Consider the following 22,614-nt stretch of genomic DNA (forward strand, 5'->3'; position numbering starts at 1 on the left):
CATAGAATGATCGAAACCTAAAACAACAAGTATTTGAAAAGTATGATATATTTTGTGTGAGAAAAAAATCTCCTCAAAATCCTGTTGCATAATGGATAACTCAGTCAAGATTTGGAAGTTATCCATGTTATCTGCCACGCAAAGAAATCTGGATTCAAGTGTAATCTTGGTTCAAGCGTAACATTCTTGGGTAATTGAATGATGCCCTTATCAGGATTAAACAGTGGTGTATCTCGAGAATTTGGAGAAACGCATCTGGTGTAAATAGGAAACTGTTTTTGCATTTGATTGTATGTTAAAGGAGTCATGATTCATGCACGCTCAATGTATGAGGGGGCTTGACAAGGTGGATGCAGAGAGGATGTTTCCACTGATGGGAGATGTCGTGTATGAACAAAGAGTCTGACCAGATATTGTGAGCTCAAAGTAAAGTGTGACCGTAGTTTTTTATTGCAGGTGTCCTGAGTGCCTCTCCAGCCTGTGAGGCCTCCTTAAGTACAGGTGCACCCAAGGGTTTGAGGGATCCCTTGGGACTCCAGGAGATGAGCCCTCTGGTGGTTAAACAAGGTATTTATAGGTTTACATATATAACAGGGGAGACTAGAACTGAGGGACCTAATCTTAGAATAAGGGGCCGCCCATTTAAAACTGAGATGAGGAGGAATTTCTTCTCTCAGAGGGTTGTTTATTTGTGGAATTTGCTGCCTCAGAGAGCTGTGGAAGCTGGGACATTGAATAAATTTAAGACAGAGATAGACAGTTTCTTAACCGATAAGGGAATAAGGGGTTATCGGGAGCAGGCAGGGAAATGGACCCGAGTCCACGATCAGATCAGCCATGACTGTATTAAATGGCGGAGCAGGCTCGAGGGGCCGAATGGCCTACTCCTGCTCTGATTTCTTAGGTTCTTATGCATCAATGCATTTAAGGGGAGGCTAGATAAGCATATGAGGGAGAAGGGAATAGAGGGTTATGCTGATAGATTTAGATGAGGAAAGACAGGATGAGGGTGGAGGATAAAAGCTGGCGTGGACTGGTTGGGATAAATGGCCTGTGTCTGTGATGTATATCCTCTGTAATCCTATATAAATATACCTTTCGTGAGATGCATTGCCCAGAATTTAATGCAATATTCTAAATGGGATCTGATTCGAGCTTTATATAATTACAGCATAACTTGCAGTCCTTCTACAGCAACTTTCAGGACTTCCCAAAGCGCTTTACAGCCAATGAAGTACTTTTGGAGTGCAGTCACTGTTGTAATGTGTGAATCGCGGCAGCCAATTTGCGCACAGCAAGCTCCCACACACAGCAATGTGATAATGACCAGATCATCTGTTTTAGTGCAGTTGGTTGAAGGATAAATATTGGCCAGGTCACCGGGGAGAACTCCCCTGCTCCCCTTCGAATAGTGGCCGTGGGATCTTTTACGCCCACCTGAGAGCAGATGGGGCCTCGGTTTAACGTCTCATCCCAAAATACGGCACCTCCCAACAGTGCGGTGCTCCCTCAGCACTGGCACTGGGAGTCTCAGTCCAGATGTAGTATATGCTCAAGTCTCTGGCGTGGTGATGGAGGAGAGTTGGGATTTGTACGAGTTGCATGTGAGCATTTAATTCTCAAGTTACGCGGGTTTGGAGAAGCTGTGTGTCAGTCGCCCCATGATACTCCAGCGTCTTCCATTCCCACAGAGCCAGCAGCCCGGAGGATAGCCATGGAGCTGGATAAATACGGCATCGATTTCCGAGACCTCAGCGAGCAGCAGCTGAACAGCATGTCGGCGGCGATTCTTCAATTCATGAAAACAGACGGCCAGACAGACCGAGGTAAGACTGAAGGGAGGGAGAGGATCTGCAGCAGAGCAGTGTCCTGGGAGTGGGAGGGGGGGCGCAGTGGGGGAGGTGTTGGGGGGGTGTGGGGGTTGGGGAGACGTGGGGCAGGTGTGGGGGTTGGGGGGTGGGGGACGAGTTGGGTAAATCCCGGCCTCCCTGGGTCCGTACGGAGTGTGTACCGACCTGGGAAGGCATCGCAAAAGCCGGTTTTCAGTGCACCATGCGCATGCACTGAAAACCGGATTTTCCGATCGGTCGCACGCATCTCGGGAGCCAGAATATTCGCAAGGGCAAGATTGCGGCATTTACCCACATCTTGCCCACCGACACCTGGGAGTCCCTGGCCAAAGACCGCCCTGAGTGGAGGAAGAGCATCCGGGAGGGCGCTGAGCACCTCGAGTCCCATCGCCGAGAGCATGCAGAAATCAAGCGCAGGCAGCGGGAAGGAGCGTGCGGCAAACCAGTCCCACCCACCCCTTTCCCTCAACCACTGTCTGTCCCACCTGTGACAGGGTCTGTGGTTCTCGTATTGGGCTGTTCAGCCACCTAAAGACTCATTTTTAGAGTGGAAGCAAGTCTTCCTCGATTCCGAGGGACTGCCTATGATGATGATGATGATGATGCCCAGCAAATGTCCTCAAAACTCTTGCGGCCTGGTAAAAACAGGCACATGGCCTACTGTTGCAGGTGTAAGCGTTTTAAAACATACAAAAATACAATAAAATTACATTTAAAAAAAAAAACACATTTTACTGTTTAAAAACCCTGCCCACTAAGGTAAATTTATTTTAAAGCATAATTTTAAAAAATCGGAAAAATATACTTTTTTTTCTAAGGCATTTATTAACTTTAAATTCAATGAATTTTAATGAAGTGAGCTGTGTTTATTTTTTATTATGGTGCTTCGTGTGTTTTTTTTTTCTCATTAATAGCAATGAGAACTTACGGAGTTCCCATTGCTATTAATGAGAGTGCTGTGGAATACTGTACCTGATTGGCTGAGCAGTCACACGTGACTGCACCGTCACCGTGGGAACCTGGAGGACGGGAGCGCGCCTCGCAGCGCGGGAAGAGACGGCCTCCCCACCGGGAGCCCACCATCCTCCCGGACCACAAAGTAAATTGATAAAAATTCTCTGGTTGGAGGCGTTTGTCCGAAAGAAGCCTCCGGCCGGAATGTTAGGGCCGATATTTCCACTGATAGGGTAAACTAAAACTAGAGGACATAGTCTCAGAATAAGGGGCCGCCCATTTAAAACTGAGATGAGGAGGAATTTCTTCTCTCAGAGGGTTGTAAATCTGTGGAATTCTCTGCCTCAGAGAGCTGTGGAGGCTGGGTCATTGAATATATTTAAGGCGGAGATAGACAGATTTTTGAGCGATAAGGGATTATGGGGAGCGGGCGGGGAAGTGGAGCTGAGCCCATGATCAGATCAGCCATGATCTTATTAAATGGCGGAGCAGGCTCGAGGGGCCAAATGGCCTCCTCCTGCTCCTATTTCTTATGTTCTTATGCTGAGGGAGGGGTGGGGTTGGGATAAGTGCGGTGTTGGAGTCAGGGTTGTGGGAGTGTTCGGTCCGGGAATTGTGCGCACATAATATAGCCAAACAGTAAGGAGTAATCCCCTTTTGCTAAAATCCTGATTTCACCTCAGGGACAAGTAGTTAAATATCAGCGAGGTTGAACATTCAGATTTTATTCGCTTTCGTGACTTGGGTGGTCCAAGGTGCACACTGTTTTGTTTTGACAGGAAAGAAAGGCTTGCATTTGTATAGCGCCTTTCACGACCTCAGGACATCCCAAAGCCCCCTACATCCAACAAAGTACTTTTGTTAAACTGCAATCACTGTGGTAATATAAAATATGAGCCTGTTTTCCCCTCCGCTTCCTTGGATTCTCTCAGTGAATGACTACATGGTGTGATAAGCCTGGCTCAGTGGGCAGCACTCTCGCCTCTGGGTCAGAAGGTTATAGGTTTACAAGAACATAAGAATTAGGAACAGGAGTAGGCCATCTAGCCCCTCGAGCCTGCTCCGCCATTCAACAAGATCATGGCTGATCTGGCCGTGGACTTCAAGTCCCACTCCAGGAACTTGAGCACATAAATCCAGGCTGACACTCCCAGTGCAGTGTTGAGGGAGTGCTGCACTGTCGGAGGTGCCGTCTTTTGGATGAGACGTTAAACCAAGGCCCCGTCTGCCCTCTCAGGTGGACATAAAAGATCCCACGGCCACTGTTATAAGAGGATCAGGGGAGTTATCCACGGTATCTTGGGCCAAAGGCTCAGAAATGCTCTGCGCTTGCGATCTATTAGCTCTTGGATCTCTTGATCATTCTCATCGAACCAGTCCTGGCGTTTCCTGGTCGAGTGACCGAGTGTCTCTTCACAGGCACTGGTTATGGAGGCCTGGAGGGCAGACCAAGTACTGTGGGCATTCTGCGTCTCGGGCTCATCAAGGCGCGCCAGGTTAGCTGTGAGGCGCTGACTAAATAGGCCGGGGGGGGGGTCAATATTTACCATCAATCAACGTCGATAAAAAACGATCACCTTTCTGTTTGTGGGAGCTTGCTGTGCGCAAATTGGCTGCTGCGTTTTCCACATTACAAGACTACTAAAGTACTTCAATGGCTGTAAGGCGCTTTAGGGCGTTACATAAATGCAAGTTGCTTCTTTAACCTGTTGTGGCTAATTCCCGCCTAATGTTGCACGAACGGGATTAATGTCTGCTTCCTTCTCTTCCAGCTCCAATGGAGACGGACAGTCTGGTACGGAAGAAGGTGAGATTTGTAAATGGCAAATACCGGTCCAGAATACAGAGCTCTTAATATGGTCGGGGTGCCTGTTTCCTCTCTGCTGGCTGAGTGGCTGAGTGCACAGCCCGGTGTGGTACTGAGCCCCACAACAACAACAACAACAACTTGTGTGTGTGTATATATATATAGCGCCTTTAACGTAGTGAAACGTCCCAAGGTGCTTCACAGGAGCATTATGAGATTAAAAATTTGATACCAAGCCGCATAAGTAGAAATTAACACAGGTGACCAAAAGCTTGGTCAAAGAGAGGAAAAGAGTGTTCGAAGACTAGGCCCTCAAATCTGGCACCAAGCTCATAGTCCACAGGGACGTAGTGATACCCGCCTTCCTGTATGGCTCAGAGACATGGGCCATATACAGTAGAGACCTCAAATCGCTGGAGGAATACCACCAGGGTAGTCTCCGCAAGATCCTGCAAATCCCCTGGGAGGACAGACGCACCAACGTCAGTGTCCTCGCTCAGGCCAACAACCCCAGCATCGAAGCACTGACCACACTCGACCAGCTCCGTTGGGCGGGTCACATTGTCCGCATGCCCGAAACGAGACTCCCAAATCAAGCGCTCTACTCGGAACTCCTACACGGCAAGCGAGCCCCAGGTGGGCAGAGGCAACGTTTCAAGGACACCCTCAAAGCCTCCTTGATAAAATGCAACATCCCCACCGACACCTGGGAGTCCCTGGCCAAAGAACGGAGGAAGAGCATCTGGGAGGGCGCTGAGTACCTCGAGTCTCATTGCCGAGAGCGTGCAGAAATCAAGCGCAGGCAGCGGAAGGAGCCTGCGGCAAACCAGTCCCACCCACCCCTTCCCTCAACCACTGTCTGTCCCACCTGTGACAGAGACTGTAATTCCCGTATTGGACTGTTCAGTCACCTGAGAACTCACTTTTAGAGCAAGTCTTCCTCGATTTCGAGGGACTGCCAATGATGATGATGATCAAATAGGTAGGTTTTAAGGAGCGTCTTGAGGGAGGAAAGAGAGGCGGGGAGGTTTAGGCAGGGAGTTTCAGAACTTGGGGCCTAGGCAACAGAAGGCACGGCCACCGATGGTGGAGCGATTTAACCGGGGATACTCAAGAGGGTAGAATTAGAGGAGCACAGACATCTCAGGAGGGTTGTGGGACTGGGGGAGATTACAGAGATAGGGACGGGTGAGGCCATGGAGGGATTTGAAAATAAGGATGAGAATTTTGAAGTCGAGGTATTGCTTAACCAGGAGCCAATGTAGGCCAGCGAGCACAGGGGTGATGGGTGAGTGGGACTTGGTGCGAGTTGGACACAGGCAGGCAAGTATTGGATCACCTCTCGTTTATGTAGGGTAGAATGTGGGAGGCAAGTCTAGAGGTAACAAAGGATGGATAAGGGCTTCAGCAGTGGATGAGCTGATGCAGGGGCGGAGATGGGCGATGTTATGGTGGTGGAAATAGGCGGCCTTAGTTATGCTGAGGATATGTGGTCGAAAGCTCATTTCAGGATCACATATGACACCAAGGTTGCGAACAGTCTGGGTCAGCCTCAGACAGAAGTTAGGGAGAGGGATGGAGTCAGTGGCTAGGGAACGGAGTTTATGGCGGGGACCGAAAACAATGGCTTCGGTCTTCCCAATATTTAAGGCCGGATGTTGGACAAGCAGTCTGACAATTTAGAGACCCTGGAGGGGTCGAGAGAAGTAGTAGTGAGGTCGAGCTGGGTGTCGTCAGCGTACATGTGGAAACTGACGCTGTGTTTTTCGGATGATGTCACCAAGGGGCAGCATGTAGATAAGAAATAGGAGGGGGCCAAGGATAGATCCCTGGGGGACACCAGAGGTAACGATGCGGGGGCGGGAAGAGAAGCCGTTGCAGGTGATTCTCTGGCTACGATTAGATCATCATCATCATCATAGGCAGTCCCTCGGAATCGAGGAAGACTTGCTTCCACTCCTGAAGTGAGTTCTTAGGTGGCTGAACAGTCCAATACAAGAGCCACAGTCTCTGTCACAGGTGGGACAGATAGTCGTTGAGGGAAGGGGTGGGTGGGACTGGTTTGCCGCACGCTCCTTCCGCTGCCTGCGCTTGATTTCTGCACGCTCTCGGCGACGAGACTCGAGGTGCTCAGCGCCCTCCCGGATGCACTTCCTCCACTTAGGGTGCTCTTGGGCCAGGGACTCCCAGGTGTCAGTGGGGATGTTGCACTTTATCAGGGAGGCTTTGAGGGTGGTCCTTGTAGCATTTCCGCTGCCCACCTTTGGCTCGTCTGCCGTGAAGGAGCTCCCAGTAGAGCACTTGCTTTGGGAGTCTCATGTCTGGCATGCAGACTATGTGGCCTGCCCAGCGGAGCTGATTGAGTGTGGTCAGTGCTTCAATGCTGGGGATGTTGGCCTGAATGAGGATGCTGATGTTGGTGCGTCTGTCCTCCCAGGGGATTTGTAGGATCTTGTGGAGACATCGTTGGTGGTATTTCTCCAGCAACTTGAAGTGTCTACTGTACATGGTCCATGTCTCTGACCCATACAGGAGGGCGGGTATCACTACAGCCCTGTAGACCATGAGCTTGGTGACAGTTTTGAGGGCCCGGTCTTCGAGCACTCTTTTCCTCAGGCGACCGAAGACTGCACTGGCGCACTGGAGGCGGTGTTGGATCTCGTCGTCTTGTTGATGAGAGGCTCCCGAGATATGGGAACTGGTCCACGGTGTCCAGGGCCTTTCGATTAGACAGGTAAGAATGGAACCAGGCGAGTGCAGTCCCACCCAGCTGGACGATGGTGGAGAGGCGTTGGAGATTGATGGAGTGGTCAACTGTGTCAAAGGCTGCAGACAGGTCATGAAGGGTGAGGAGGGATAGTTTGCCTTTGTCACAAAGCAGGAATGTCATGGGTTCTCCAGTGGGTGCTGTTGTGAGCTGTTGTCAAAGCAACATGTGAATGGGAGTAGAGGCCATTGAGCCCCTGGATGCTGTTCTGCCATTCAGTTATATGCATCCCCCGATTTCCATCGCTCCACCATCAGTGGCCGTGCCTTCAGCTGCCTGGGCCCCAAGCTCTGGAACTCCCTCCCTAAGCCGCTCCGCCTCTCTCCTCCTTTAAAACGCTCCTTAAAACCTACCTCTTTGACCAAGTTTCCTGTCCTAATATCTCCTTAATTGGCTCAGTGTCAAATTTTTTGTTTGATCATCGCTCCTGTGAAGCATCTTGGACGTTTTACTGCGTTAAAGGCGCTATACAAATTCAAATTGTCGCTGTTGTCGAACCACAGAGGATTAAATGGGGGAACGGGGAAGAGATTTCTCTGTAACTTCAACGCACAACGATGTCTTGATCCCCGTGAGAGAAGTGTGCATTCTCAGGACGATTTTGGTGGGTGGGGTAGGTTTGGTTAAGATGAGATGTAAGGAACTCAGTGGGGCCCCTACTCATTGGAGTTCAGAAGAATGAGAGGTGATCTTATCGAAACGTACCCAAGATTATGAGGGGGCTTGACAGGGTGGATGCAGAGAGGTTGTTTCCACTGATGGGGGAGACTAGAACTAGGGGGCATAGTCTTAGAATAAGGGGCCGCCCATTTAAAACTCAGATGAGGAGGAATTTCTTCTCTCAGAGCGTTGTACTTAGAAACATAGAAATTTACAGTGCAGAAGGAGGCCATTTCGGCCTAACGTGTCCGCGCCGGCTGACATCATGATCATAGACAGTCCCTCGAAACGAGAATGACTTGCTTCCACGCCAAAAAGGGATGAGTTCACAGGTGTTTCAATGAAGGACCTAATATTCCAGGTCCCGAACTAATTCTTGAAGGGTGGAAGATGCCTGTGCGTGGATTTTTTTAACGTGGGGTGACCGTTGCACACCAGCCACCACATGGGCTTGACAGAGCTAGGTCTTGGTCCAGTGGCAAGGGTTAACCAGGACGACTGGAGACCGGCTCTGCTGGCAGGACCTAATGCGCGCACACATACCACACGGCCCTCGGTCAGCAGCCTTGAAGGTTACATATAAACCTATGAACAATGGCAGAAAGGCAAAGAGTAACCGGCCCAACCAGTCCGCCTCACACAACTGTGACACCCCTTACACCGAAACATTCTGCACTCACCCCAAATCGTTGGAATTCTCTGCCCCAGAGGGCTGTGGAGGCTGGGTCATTGAATACATTTAAGGCGGAGATAGACAGATTTTTGAGCGATAAGGGGATAAGGGGTTATGGGGAGCGGGCAGGGAAGTGGAGCTGAGACCATGATCCGATCAGCCATTATTTTATTGAATGGTGGATCAGGCTCGAGGGGCCGAATGGCCGACTCCTGCTCCTATTTCTTATGTTCTTATGATAATATTGAAATGCCCATGCTGAGAAAATGTCTTTGTGTCTTCGAAAGGCCTCCATGATGGAAGGAACCATGGAGCACTGGCAGGAGGTGGACTCGAGGGAGAGCGACGAGCCCCAGCTCCCGGACCCCCACCACGCGCCCCCGCCTGGCGCTCCCAGACCCCCCGGGGCGGGAGGAAGGGACGGAGCCAGGCTGGTGGCTGCCATCGCCGCGGGCGTGGGTCCCAGCGCCGGGGCGGGGGGCGGGCGCAGGGTGCAGGGGGCGCCGGCGGACGCGGAGCTGGACGAGGTGGCCCGGGGGGAGCTCGGCAAAGCCCTGCCCGACACCGACCGGCCCCCTGAGCAAACGCCGAAGCACACCAAGGGCCCCGAGCCGGAGAGCCCTCCGATCAGCACCACCTCCCCACGCAAGGAAGAGTACGCCTACATCGTCACCAACAAGAAGTAAGAACCTGAGCTTATCACTGAGGGGCTAATGAAAGAAAGAAAGTGCATTTGTATAGCGTCTTTCACAGCCTCCGGACTTCTCAAAGCACTTTACAGCCAATCAAGTACTTTTGGAGTGTAGTCACTGTTGTAATGTGGGAACATTGTAATGTGGGCATACATAATAAGAATTAGGAACAGGAGTAGGCCATCTAGCCCCTCGAGCCTGCTCTGCCATTGTTAATTGAATGAAAGAAAGACAGACTTGCATTTATATAGCGCCTTTCACAACCACTGGACGTCTCAAAGTGCTTTACAGCCAATGAAGTACTTTTGGAGTGTAGTCACTGTTGTAATGTGGGAAAAGCGGCAGATAATTTGCACACAGCAAGCTCCCACAAACAGCAATGTGATAATGACCAGGTAATCTGGTTTATTTTTGTTATGGTTGATTGAGGGATAAATATTGTTCCCACGGCACAGGGGATAACTCCCCTGCTCTTCTTCGAAATAGTAGCCATGGGATCTTTTACGTCCGCCTGAGAGGGCAAACGGAGCTTTGGTTTTACATCTCATCCGAAAGATGGCACCTCCGACAGTGCAGCGCTCCCTCAGTATGGCACCTCCGACAGTGCGGCGCTCCCTCAGCACTGCCCCTCCGACAGTGCGGCGCTCCCTCAGCACTGCACTGGGAGTGTCAGCCTAGATTCTGTGCTCAAGTCCCTGGACTCAACTCCCACAACCTTCTGATTTAGAGACGAGAGAGGTGATTCCCTGCCCGTCTCGAGACTCCGTTTCCACTCGGAGCCAGGAACCGGCTTGTGACTTGCCCCGGAACTTGGTTTTGTTCTCGTTACTCCCATGTAAACCCAGCGTGTAATGTATTTGCTTCATGGGTCCTTAGCTTAAGAATTCATAGCAACACATTGCTATTAAGAACTAGTTGGTTTATTAGCAAAGGTTTAACAATCACACAACACATTACCAGTTCATCCACCAGGCTCACAACCACCTTGTCTCATCGTGGATCCCCTGAACCCAACTGGCTGGGGTTTTATTGAGTCTTGTGAACGTCATGTGACTGGCTAAGCCACTGCCAACTCAACAGCTCTACAAACCTGTGAGCATCCTCACCTGTGCATACATTACATTGAGTGAGGAAGCTTCTGGTCGCTGAACTGATTGGAGAGAGTTCGAGGCATTGGAGGCAGTTCAGAGAAGGTTCACGAGGTTGATTCCTGGGATGAAGATGTTTTATGAAGAAAGGTTGAGCAGGTTGGGCCTATACTCATTGGCGTTTAGAAGAATGAGAGATGATCTTATTGAAACATATAAGATTCTGAGGGGGCTTGACAAGGGTAGATGCAGAGAAGATGTTTCCCCCTCGTAGGGAATCTAGAACTAGGGGGCATAGTTTCAGAATAAGGGGCCGCCCAATTAAGACGGAGATGAAGAGGAATTTCTTCACTGAGTGTCGTGAATCGTTGGATTTGTGTGCCCCAGAGAGCTGTGGAGGCTGGGTCATTGAATATATTTAAGGTGGAGATAGACAGATTTTTGAACTGTAGAGGGAGTCGAGGGTTATGGGGAGCGGGCAGGGAAGTGGAGTTGAGGCTAAGATCAGATCAGCCATGATCTTATTGAATGGCGGAGCAGGCTCGAGGGGCCATATGGCCGACTTCTGCTCCTATTTCTTATGTTGTTGTGATGACGTGCAGTGAGGAAAAAATGGCGCTATTCTGGAGGCCACAGTGTTGTTGGTTGAAGGATAAATATTGGCCTCAGGACACCGGGGTGAACTCCCCCTGCTCTTCTTCGAAAAAGTGCCGCGGGATCTTTTACATCCACCCGAGAGGGCAGACCCACTCCAGAGACTGGAGTCCGTAAATCCAGGCTGACACTCCCAGTGCAGTGCTGAGGGAGCGCTGCACTGTCGGAGGTGCCGCCTTTCGGGTGCGACATTAAATTGAGGCCCCGTCTGCGCACTCGGTTAGATGTCTCAGATCCCACGGCACTTTTTCGAAGAAGAGCAGGGGAGTTATCCCCGGTGTCCTGGGCCAATATTGATCCCTCAATCAGCATAACAAAAAAAACATATCAACTGGTCATTCATCTTAAAGCACATTTGTGTGGGAGATTAGTGTCTGCCGTTTGCCCACGACAACAGTAACTGCACCTCGAAGGGCAATGCTTTGGTGAGAGCGGAGGATGTTGGAGGCACTAACTAAATGTCAGACCTTGGATCGATATGTTGGGTTTGAATCGTGCTGTGCGACATTTAGCAGTTGCCAACTCTCCAGGATTGCCCTGGAGTTTCCATGAATTAAAGATTCTTCTCTGGGTCACTTGCGGTAGCAAAAACCCAGGAACAAAATCATCGGGGCATGGAGAAAGGTTGTGTTTCTTTTCATTTTTGTTTATAAGCCGCGAATCTGTGCGACCAATGGCAACAGGAAAGAAAGCCTGTTGGACGGACAGTCAAGAGTCAGGCAATTGGTTGATGGAGAGTCTGTTTGCTTTCCGATTGGCCGTGGGAAAGTGGGGCAGCACGATGATTGACATGCCAGGCAACCAATGGTGGGAGCGTGGGCGGGGCACCACGGGAATGGACATGTCGGGCGACCAATAGCATGAATGTGGGCGGGGCAGCCATGAGGATGGACATATCAGGTGACCAATAGCGTAAAGGTGGGCGGGGCAGCCATAAGGATTGACCTGACTGCCGACCAATGACATGAATGTGGGTGGGGTGCCGTGAGAATGGACATGACTGTTGACCAATGCCGTGATTGTGGGCGGGGCAGCCATGAGGATGGACATGATTGCTGACCAATGGCGCAAATGTGGCCGGGGCACCATGAGGATGGACATGTCAGGCAACCAATAGCATGATTGTGGGCGGGGCATTTGGAGCGAATGATGAAACCGTCAGGAATGCGTCCAACCAGTGTTGGCGATCCTGGTGACATTGGTACAACCAGTTTCTTAAACGATAAGGGGTTACGGGGAGCGGGCGGGGAAATGGAGCTGAGTCCATGATCAGATCAGCCATGATCTTATTGAATGGCGGAGCAGGCTCGAGGGGCCGTATGGCCTACTCCTGCTCCTTTTTCTTATGTTCTTATGTAAACACATCGATAAAACAGCTTTATAACTAAAGAAATGGACTCACCCCGTAACGTAGCGGTGTAATATCAAGTTCCCAGTCACCACCATTCTGTGCTGTGATTACCATGCCTGCCGTGGACTCACCGTGTCTCTCTCTCTCTCTCTTTCACTCTCTCTCTCCGCTGAACAGGCCTCTGACTCTGTCTGACGGGATTAAGTTACTGGAGTCCTTGGCTCACCAGATGCACCTCGCAACAGTCAGTTTCATCAACATCAGGCAAGTGTCCAGGCTTGGCGACGGGAATGGGTTATGAACGAGTGCTGCGTACAGTTTGGGTCTCCTTATTTAAGAAAGGATATACTTGCATTGGAGGCTGTTCAGAGAAGGTTCACTCGGTTGATTCCTGAGATGACGGGGTTGCCTTATGAGGAAAGGTTGAGCAGATTGGGCCTCTACTCATTGGTGCTTAGATGAATGAGGTGTGACCTTATTGAAACGTATAAGATTCTGAGGGGGCTCGACAGGGTAGATGCAGAGGATGTTTCCCCTCGTGGGGGAATCTAGAACTAGGGCATAGTTTCAGAATAAGGGGTTGCTCAATTAATCTTTGGAATTCTCAGCACCAGAGAGCTGGGTCATTGAATATATTTAAGGTGGAGATCGACAAATCTTTGAGCGATAAGGGAGTTAAAATTTATGGGGAGCGGGCGGGGAAGTGGAGCTGAGTCCATGATCAGATCAGCCATGATCTTATTGAATGGCGGAGCAGGCTCGAGGGGCTGTATGGCCTACTCCTGCTCCAATTTCTTATGTACTTATGTAACGGAGCGCAGGAATGGTTTTAACACAGAGTGCATTGGTGCTGCCTAGTTTTAAATGTTTGACGGAAACACGTGGCCCCCCCTCTCTATCTCTGTAATCTCCTCCAGCCTTCAAATCTCCCAGATCTCTGCACTCCTCCAATTCTGGCCTTTTGAGCATCCCTGATTTGAACCATTCCATTATTGGCTGCCGTTCCTTCAACTGCCTCGCGCCCTAAATTCCCTCCCTAAACCTCACCGCCTCTTTCTTTGCTCCTTTTAAGACGCTTCTTAAAACCGACCTCTTCGGTCACCTGCCCCAATATCTCCTTATTGGGGCGGCTCGGTGTCAAATTTTGTCTGATACTCGCTCCTGTGTAGTGCCTTGAGACGTTTTGATATGTTAAAGGCGCTATATAAATGAGCAGAGATGTGATGAGGGGGGTGAGTCGATCAGGGGAGGACGCAAAGGGAAATCCAGGTAGTTTTAGTAAAAGAAAGCAGTGATTTTACTAAAGGACTATGGAGCCAGGTTGAAGCAGAGGCTGCTGATCCAGTCTTGAGGAGCTTGCAGTGCTCCCCTCCACCATTAGGTGGCAGGAGTTACCACAGAAACTGGCTGCATCGGAAACTAAATGGGTCTCAGTCCCCTCCCTTCTTTGGTAGGGACTGAGATTCTGACACGCAATATCTCCCAGCCTCTTCCCTTCTCAGTGCTTCGAGTTGATTTGTCATCATCATCATCATAGGCAGTCCCTCGAAATCGAGGAAGACTTGCTTCCACTCTCAAAGTCAGTTCTCGGGTGACTGTACAGTCCAACACGGGAATTAGTCTCTGTCACAGGTGGGACAGACAGTGGTTGAAGGAAGGGGTGGGTGGGGAGTCTGGTTTGCCGCACGCACCTTCCGCTGCCTGCGCTTGATTTCCGCATGCTCTCAGCGACGAGACTCGAGGTGCTCAGTGCCCTCCCGGATGCACTTCCTCCACTTAGGGCGGTCCTTGGCCAGGGACTCCCAGGTGTCGGTGGGGATGCTGCACTTTATCAGGGAGGCTTTGAGGGTGTCCTTGTAACGTTTCCTCTGCCCACCTGGGGCTCGTTTGCCGTGTAGGAGCTCCGAGTAGAGCGCTTGCTTTGGGAGTCTTGTGTCGGGCTTGCGGACAATGTGGCCTGCCCAGCGGAGCTGATCGAGTGTGGTCAGTGCTTCGATGCTGGGGATGTTGGCCGGGTCGAGGACACTGACGTTGGTGCGTCTGTCCTCCCAGGGGATTTTCAGGATCTTGCGGTGACATCGTTGGTGGTATTTCTCCAGCGATTTGAGGTGTCCACTGTATATGGTCCACGTCTCTGAGCCATACAGGAGGGCGGGAATCACTACAGCCCTGTAGATTTGTAAGTCACTGGCCTCGCCAGCTGAGGCAAGCTCCTTGTTTCATGGGAACAGGAGGAGGCCTATTCAGCCCCTCGAGTCTGATACACAGGAACAGGAGGAGGCCATTCAGCCCCTCCAGTCTGATACACAGGAACAGGAGGAGGCCATTGAGCCCCTCGAGCCTGTTACTCAGGAACAGGAGGAAGTTATTCAGCCCCTCGAGCCTGTTGCGCAGGAACAGGAGGAGGCCATTCAGCCCCTCGAGTCTGATACACAGGAACAGGAGGAGGCCATTGAGCCCCTTGAGCCTGTTACTCAGGAACAGAAGGAGGCCCATTCAGCACTTTGAGCCTGTTACATAGGAACAGGAGGAGGCCATTCAGCCCCTCGAGTCTGATACACAGGAACAGGAGGAGGCCATTCGGTCCCTCGAGCCTGTTACATAAGAATAGGAGGAGGCCATTTGGCCCCTTGAGTCTGTTACACAGGAACAGGAAGGAGGCCCATTCAGCCCCTCGAGCCTGTTACATAGGAACAGGAGGAGGCCATTCAGCCCCTCGAGCCTGTTACATAGGAACAGGGGGAGGCCATTTGGCCCCTCGAGCCTGTTACATAGGAACAGGGGGAGGCCATTTGGCCCCTCGAGCCTGTTACATAGGAACAGGAAGGAGGCCATTCAACCCCTCGAGCCTGTTGCACAGGAACAGGAGGAGGCCATTCAGCCCCTTGAGCCTGTAACCAACCATCAACCAACATCACTAAAAATAGATTATGTGGTCATTATCACATTGCTGTGTGTGGGAGCTTGCTGTGCGCAAATTGTCAGCCGTGTTTCCCACATTACAACAGTGACTACACTCCAAAAGTATTTCATTTGCTGCAAAGCACTTTGGGATAACATGAAGTCGGGAAAGGCGCTATATAAATGCAAGTCTTTCTTTCTTTCAGTGTCATTGGACCTGCCCTAACATTCAGACTGAGGCACAACGACCAGAATCTAACCATCGCTGAGGTGGCCAACAAAGCCAGTGAGTACAGGCCGTGGGCCTGAACCCCCCCCCCCCTAATCGCCCCTAGTCCCTCCGTGGGGGTTAATCCGCAGGGACGGGGTACGGTGATCACCTATGACCTTTTAACTTCTGGGTTCTGGTGACCAATAGCAGGAGAGTGCTATTGGGATGGATGAATGTCAAAATGCACAGGGCGTTCTGTTTGTTAAAAGACCCAGGCCCACAGACCGAGGGCAGGCAGGACAGGAAGTCATTTGTTCCCCGTTCCCCCATTTCCCCATGTCCCCCCCCCCCCCCCACCAATCTCCCCAACCTCTCCGTGCCGCCTTTCAGGTTAAATTCAAGTGGAAGATCCCATGGCACTATTTTGGGGGAAAGAAAGGAAATTCTCCCTCATTTCTGCGCCAGTATTTATCCCTCGATTGACGTCCCTGAAAAGTACTTCATTGGCCGTAAAGCGCTTGGGGACATCCTGAGGTTGTGGAAGGCGCTATATAAACGCAGCTTCTTTTATTCCTCACTTCATCACCATCATCGTAGGCGGTCCCTCGAATTGAGGATGACTCGCTTCCACACCAAAAGGGATGAGTTCACAGATGTTTCAATGAAGGACCTAATATTCCAGGTCCTGAACTCCAGTTGAGGGGGTGGGAGATGCCTGTGGGTGGATTTTTTTAACGTGGGGTGACCGTTGCACACCAGCCACCACACGGGCTTGACAGTGGCAAGGGTTGAACCAGGTCGACTGGAGACCTGCTCTGCTGCACGGACCTAGTGCGCTACACGTATCGCACAGTGTGGGCTGGGCCCGTGCTACCCCTGGGCCCTCGCCTCTTCTGGGCCCCGAACCCTCATGTGCCGCACCTCCACCACGGTCTCTCGCCGCTCATCCGCCCCGACCTTCCCACTCCTTCGCTGTACCTGGGCTCCATGGATGTTTACCGAATACACCATCGAGAGACATAGCTTGGAGAGTTCGTTTTTTTTTTAAATTCATTGACTGGTCGCGGGCGTCGCTGGCAAGGCCGGCATTTATTGCCCATCTCTAATTGCCCCTTGAGGAGGTGGTGGTGAGCCGTCTTCTTGACAACTGAGTGACTCGCTGGGCCATTGCAGAGGACAGTTAAGAGCCAATCTCATTGCTGTGGGTCTGCACATATCGGACAGAGCGGGTAAGGACGGCAGGTCTCCTTCCGTAAAGGACATTAGTGAACCAGACGGGTTTTACAACAATCCGCTCGTTCCATGGGCACAATTACTGACGCGAGCTTTTTGTTCCAGATTTATGGAACTGAATTTAAATTCCCCGTGTGTGGTGGGATTTGTACTCCGTCTCTGGATCAATAGTGCAGGCCTCTGGATTACTGGTCCAGTGACATAACAACAACTTATATTTATATAGTGCCTTTAACGTAGTGAAACGCCCCAAGGCGCTTCACAGGAGCATTTAGGGAGAAAAAAATGACACAAAGCCACATAAGGAGAAATTAGCGCAGGTGATCAAAGAGGTAGGTTTTAAGGAGCGTCTTGAAAGAGGAAAGAGAGGTTTAGGGAGGGAGTTCCAGAGCTTGTGGCCCAGGCAACAGAAGGCACGGCCACAAGCTCTGGAACTCCCTCCCTAATGGTTGAGTGATTATAATCAGGGATGCTCAAGAGGCCAGAATTAGAGGAGCGCAGACATCTCGGGGGTGGGTGGGGGGGGGGGTTGTGGAGCTGGAGGAGATTACAGAGATAGGGAGGGGCGAGGCCATGGAGGGACTTGAAAATAAGGATGAGAATGTTGAAATCGATATGTTGCTTAACTGGGAGCCAATGTCAGCGAACACAGGGGGTAATGGGTGAGCGGGACTTGGTGCAAGTTAGGACACGGGCAGCTGAGTTTTAGATCACCTCTAGTTTACGTAGGATAGAATGTGGGAGGCCAGCCGGGAGTGCGTTGGAGTAGTCAAGTGTAGAGGTAACAAAGGCACGGATGAGGGCTTCAGCAGCAGATGAGCTGAGGCAGGAGCAGATGTTACGGAGGTGGAAATAGACGGTCTTTAGTTATACTGCGGATATGTGGCCGGAAGCTCATTTCTGGGTGAAATATGACACCAAGGTGGCGAGCAGTCTGGTTCAGCCTCACAGACGTTGGGGAGCAAGATGGAATCGGTGCCTAGGGAATGGAGTTTGTGGTGGGGAAAACAATGGCTTCGGTCTTCGCAGCATTCAATTGGAGAAAATATCTGCTCATCCAGGGCAAGCAGTCTGACAATTTAGAGACCGTGGAGGGTGTCTACAAAGCATAACCACTATGCTAATGTTCCCAATATTAGTATAGTATTGGTCTCGGTTGAAAAGCATTTGAGACAGTGCAGGCACATTTCACCCGAACGAGCGATCCATTCTCAGAAGTGTTAACTCAACAATGACAGTTGAAAAGTTAACTTTTGCGAAGGCATCTATTTGATGTACATGCATACGAGACCAAGAAACAAAGCAAGCTGAGGTCATTTCCATCATATTAACCACACAGCACATTGGAAAACATATATTTTCAAACCCTTTCCTCATAGGCAGTCCCTCGGAATTAAGGAAGACTTACTTCCACTCTAAAAATGAGTCCTTAGGTGGCTGAACAGTCCAATACGAGAACCACAGTCCCTGTCATAGGTAGGACACATAGTCGTTGAGGGAAAGGGGTGGGTGGGGAGTCTGGTTTGCCGCACGCTCCTTCCGCTGCCTGCGTTTGATTTCTGCACGCTCTCGGCGACGAGACTCGAGGTGCTCAGCGCCCTCCCGGATGCACTTCCTCCACTTAGGGCGGTCTTTGGCCAGGGACTCCCAGGTGTCGGTGGGGATGTTGCACTTTATCAGGGAGGCTTTGAGGGTGTCCCTGTAATGTTTCCTCTGCCCACCTGGGGCTCGCTTGCCGTGAAGGAATTCCGAGTAGAGCGCTTGTTTTGGGAGTCTCGTGTCTGGCATGCGGACAATGTGGCCCCGCCCAGTGGAGCTGATCGAGTGTGGTCAGTGCTTCGATGCTGGGGATGTTGGCCTGGTCGAGGACGCTAACGTTGGTGCGTCTGTCCTCCCAGGGGATTTGTAGGATCTTGCGGAGACATCGTTGGTGGTATTTCTCCAGTGACTTAAGGTGTCTACTGTACATGGTCCATGTCTCTGATCCATACAGGAGGGCGGGTATTACTACAGCCCTGTAGACCATGAGCTTGGTGGTGGATTTGAGGGACTGGTCTTCAGACATTCTTTTCCTCAGGTGGCTGAAGGCTGCACTGGCGCACTGGAGACGGTGTTGAATCTCGTGGTCAATGTCTGCTCTTGTTGATAAGAGGCTCCCGAGGTATGGGAAACGGTTCACGTTGTCCAGGGCCGCGCTGTGGATCTTGATGACTGGGGGGGCAGTGCTGTGTGGTGATGACAGGCTGTCCTCAAACCCTTTATTCTAATAAATAAAGCATGAAAAATGCTACATTTATTACTTGCATAAAGGGTTTAGTCAAAATCATTTCTTGCATAAAGAGTTTAGGAGGCTGAGGGGGCGGGGGGGAGACCTTATTGAGGTGTATAAAATTATGAGGGGCCAAGATAGAGTGGATAGGAAGGGCCTATTTCCCTGAGCAGAGAGGACAACAACCAGTGGGCTTAGATTTAAAGTAATTTGGGGGAGGTTTAGAGGGGATTTGAGGGGAAATTTCTTCACCCAGAGGGCGGTGGGGGTCTGGGGTGGAACTCACGGCCTGAAAGGGTGGTAGAGGCAGAAACCCTCACCACATTTAACAAGTACTTGGATGTGCACCTGAAGTGCCGTAACCTACAGGGCTCCGGACCCAGAGCTGGAAAGTGGGATTAGGCTGGGTAGCTCTTGGTCCGCACCGGCGCGAACACGATGTAAATTTCTATAAGTGTGTCCCAGTTTTCATCTGATCTCCATGCAGGGACAGAGAGTTTCTCATTAACTGGCCTGGTCATCGATCGTGGGCATATCCTCTCCTTTGTGTGACCAGACGAGGGAGCTTACGAAACGGATTTAAAAAAATTCTGTAAACTCCCCCTGAATATGGATGTGACCTTCGCGCTGAATATAGGTCACGGTTCGTGCCGCACCCATCAATCAACCCCGCCTCTGTGCGGGGGAGTGCCGGCAATTAATTAAACGTCTCCACGCTAAAGGCAAGAGGCAAGGGATTCTCCTGCTTCACAGGCGCTCCGGAATCGAGCAAAACCTCATCCGAGAGTGGCTGCTCTTTGTCAGCCTTCCGTTTGACATAAACCTGTGCCCCCGCCCCCAGCCCCCATCGCCTCCCGCTTTTTTTAGTCAGGTGAATGAGGGCTGATGGTCCGATAGATAAAATGGATTTGATGCTGAGGGCGGGGGTTATAAAATCATAGAATCGCAGAAATTTACAGCACGGAAGGAGGCCATTTGGCCCATCATGTCCGCACCGGCCGACATAGAGCTACCCAGCCTAATCCCACTTTCCAGCTCCGGGCCGTAGCCCTGTAGGTTACGGTACTTCAAGTACTTTTTAAAATGTGATGAGAGTTTCTGCCTCTACCATCATCATCGTAGGCAGTCCCTCGAAATCGAGGAAGACTTGCTTCCACTCTAAAAGTGACTGAACAGTCCAATACGGGAATTACAGTCTCTGTCACAGGTGGGACAGACAGTGGTTGAAGGAAAGGTTGGGTGGGGAGTCTGGTTTGCCGTACGCTCCTTCCGCTGCCTGCACTTGGTTTCTGCACGCTCTCGGCGACGAGACTCGAGGTGCTCAGCGCCCTCCCGGATGCACTTTCTCCACTTAGGGTGGTCTTTGGCCAGGGACTCCCAGGTGTCGGTGGGGGATGTTGCACTTTATCAGGGAGGCTTTGAGGGTGTCCCTGTGACGTTTCCTCTGCCCACCTGGGGGCTCGCTTGCCGTGAAGGAGTTCCGAGTAGAGCGCTTGCTTTGGGAGTCTCTATCAGCCTTTCAGGCAGTGAGTTCCGGAACCCCACCACCCTCTGGGTGAAAAAGGTTCTCCTCAACGCCCCCCGTTAATCCTTCTACCAATTACGTTAAGTCTCTGCCACCTTCAGTATCTGGAGGAGAGTTGATCGTTTCAGATGTAGACCCTTGGGGAAAAAAATGCAACATTCCCACCAACGCCTGGGAATCCCTGGCCCAAGACCGCTCAACGTGGAGGAGAAGCATCCGGGCAGGCACCGTTCACCTCGAGTCTGTTCGCCGGGAGCACGCGGAAGCCAAGCGCAAGCAGAAGGAGCGTACGACAAGCCAAGCACCCCACCCACCCGTTCCTCCAACCACCGTCTGCCCCACCTGTGGCAGAGACTGTCGGTCCCACATTGGTCTCAGCAGTCACCTGAGAACTCATGTTAGTGTGGAACCAAGTCATCCCGTCGACTCCGGGGACTGCCGAAGAAGAAAGAGAGATCTTCAGAATTTGATCAGTGGTCAGGAACAAACATCGATGCTTTCTTCACTCTCGCAGGAACCCCGAAGGTTAACATCTAATTTTACAGCCCAGCAACAGGCCATTGGGCCCAACAGGTCCGTGCCGGTGTTTATGCTCCACACCAGCCTCCTCCCACCCTCTTCAACTCTTCCCATCAACATATCCTTTCTCCCTCGTGCTTATCTAACTTTACGACAGTGACTACACTTCATTGGCTGGAAAGCACGTTGAGACATCCGGTGGTCGTGAAAGGTGCTATAAGAACATAAGAAATAGGAGCAGGAGTAGGCCATGCAGCCCCTCGAGCCTGCTCCGCCATTCAATAAGACTCGGCTCCACTTCCCTGCCCTCTCCCCATAACCCTTTATTCCCTTATTGCTCAAAAATCTGTCTATCTCCGCCTTAAATATATTAAATGACCCAGCCCCCACAGCTCTCTGGGGCAGAGAATTCCACCGATTTACATCCCTCTGAGAGAAGAAATTTCTCCTCATCATAGTTTTTAAAGAGCGACCCCTTATTCTAAGACCATGCCCCCTAGTTATAGTCTCCCCTATCAGTGGAAACATCCTCTCTGCATCCACCCTTGTCAAGCCCCCTCATAATCTTATACGTTTCGATAAGATCACCTCTCATTCTTCTGAATTTCAGTGAGTAGAGGCTCAACTAACTCAACCTTTCCTCATAAGTCAACCCCCTCATCCCTGGAATCCACCTAGTGAACCTTCTCTGAACTACCCCTTAAATCGATACTATTCACCTCAACCACTCCCTGTGGCAGCGAGTTCCACATTCTCACCACTCTCTGGGCAAAGAAGTTTCTCCTGAATTCCCCATTGGATTTATTAGTGGCTATCTTATATTTCCCAAGTTCTGGTCTCCCCAATAAGTGGAAACATTGTCTCGGGGAGTCGAGGGATACGGGGATCGGGCGGGGAAGTGGAGTTGAGGTCGATGATCAGCCGTGATCTTATTGAGTGGCGGAGCAGGCTCGAGGGGCTGTATGGCCTACTCCTGCTCCTATTCCTTATGTTCTTATCCCTCTGTTCCCGACCCCATTTAGACACTTATTTTCCGAGGAGTAGGCGGCCTCTATATTCTTTGTGCCAAAATGCACTAGAGGAGCATCCGGCACAGCGGTGTGAAATTATGAGCGGTTTTGAATGGTAAACGAAATGATTTTACACCAGTTGGTGCACTGGTAACAAGGGGGCACAGATATAGAGGTATCACTGGAAGAATTAAGAGAAAAGTCAGCAGAAATGTTTTTGCGCTGTGGGTTATGAGAACATCAGTGACCAGAGAATTTAAAATTCTCATCCTCGTGTTCAAATCCCTCCATGGGCCTCGCCCCCCTTCCCTATCACTGTAACCTCCTGCTTGCCTCGCGGCTTCGCCCCGACAAGAATCCAACCCTCCGTCTTGTGACGGGGAGAAAAAAAAACAGAAGAGACACCTTTTTATCGGAAGAAGCAGCGAGTAAGCCAGTGAAATCGGTACA

The 22,614-nt window shown here is 51.0% G+C and overlaps 1 protein-coding gene across 1 annotated transcript in view; it reads left to right on the forward strand.

The window, feature by feature from the left end:
* The window catches only part of LOC139259661 (receptor-type tyrosine-protein phosphatase-like N), a 364,010-nt gene that overhangs the window by 92,552 nt on the left and 248,844 nt on the right, over window positions 1–22,614 (forward strand). The window contains exons 7-12 of the mRNA XM_070875205.1: window positions 457–567; window positions 1,692–1,826; window positions 4,577–4,611; window positions 8,999–9,393; window positions 12,674–12,760; window positions 15,604–15,683. Coding sequence (XP_070731306.1) covers window positions 457–567; window positions 1,692–1,826; window positions 4,577–4,611; window positions 8,999–9,393; window positions 12,674–12,760; window positions 15,604–15,683 — 843 coding nt within the window. The remainder of the gene's footprint in view (window positions 1–456; window positions 568–1,691; window positions 1,827–4,576; window positions 4,612–8,998; window positions 9,394–12,673; window positions 12,761–15,603; window positions 15,684–22,614) is intronic.

Source organism: Pristiophorus japonicus, chromosome 3 (genome assembly GCF_044704955.1).
Source record: "Pristiophorus japonicus isolate sPriJap1 chromosome 3, sPriJap1.hap1, whole genome shotgun sequence".
NCBI classification, from domain to species: Eukaryota; Metazoa; Chordata; class Chondrichthyes; family Pristiophoridae; genus Pristiophorus; species Pristiophorus japonicus.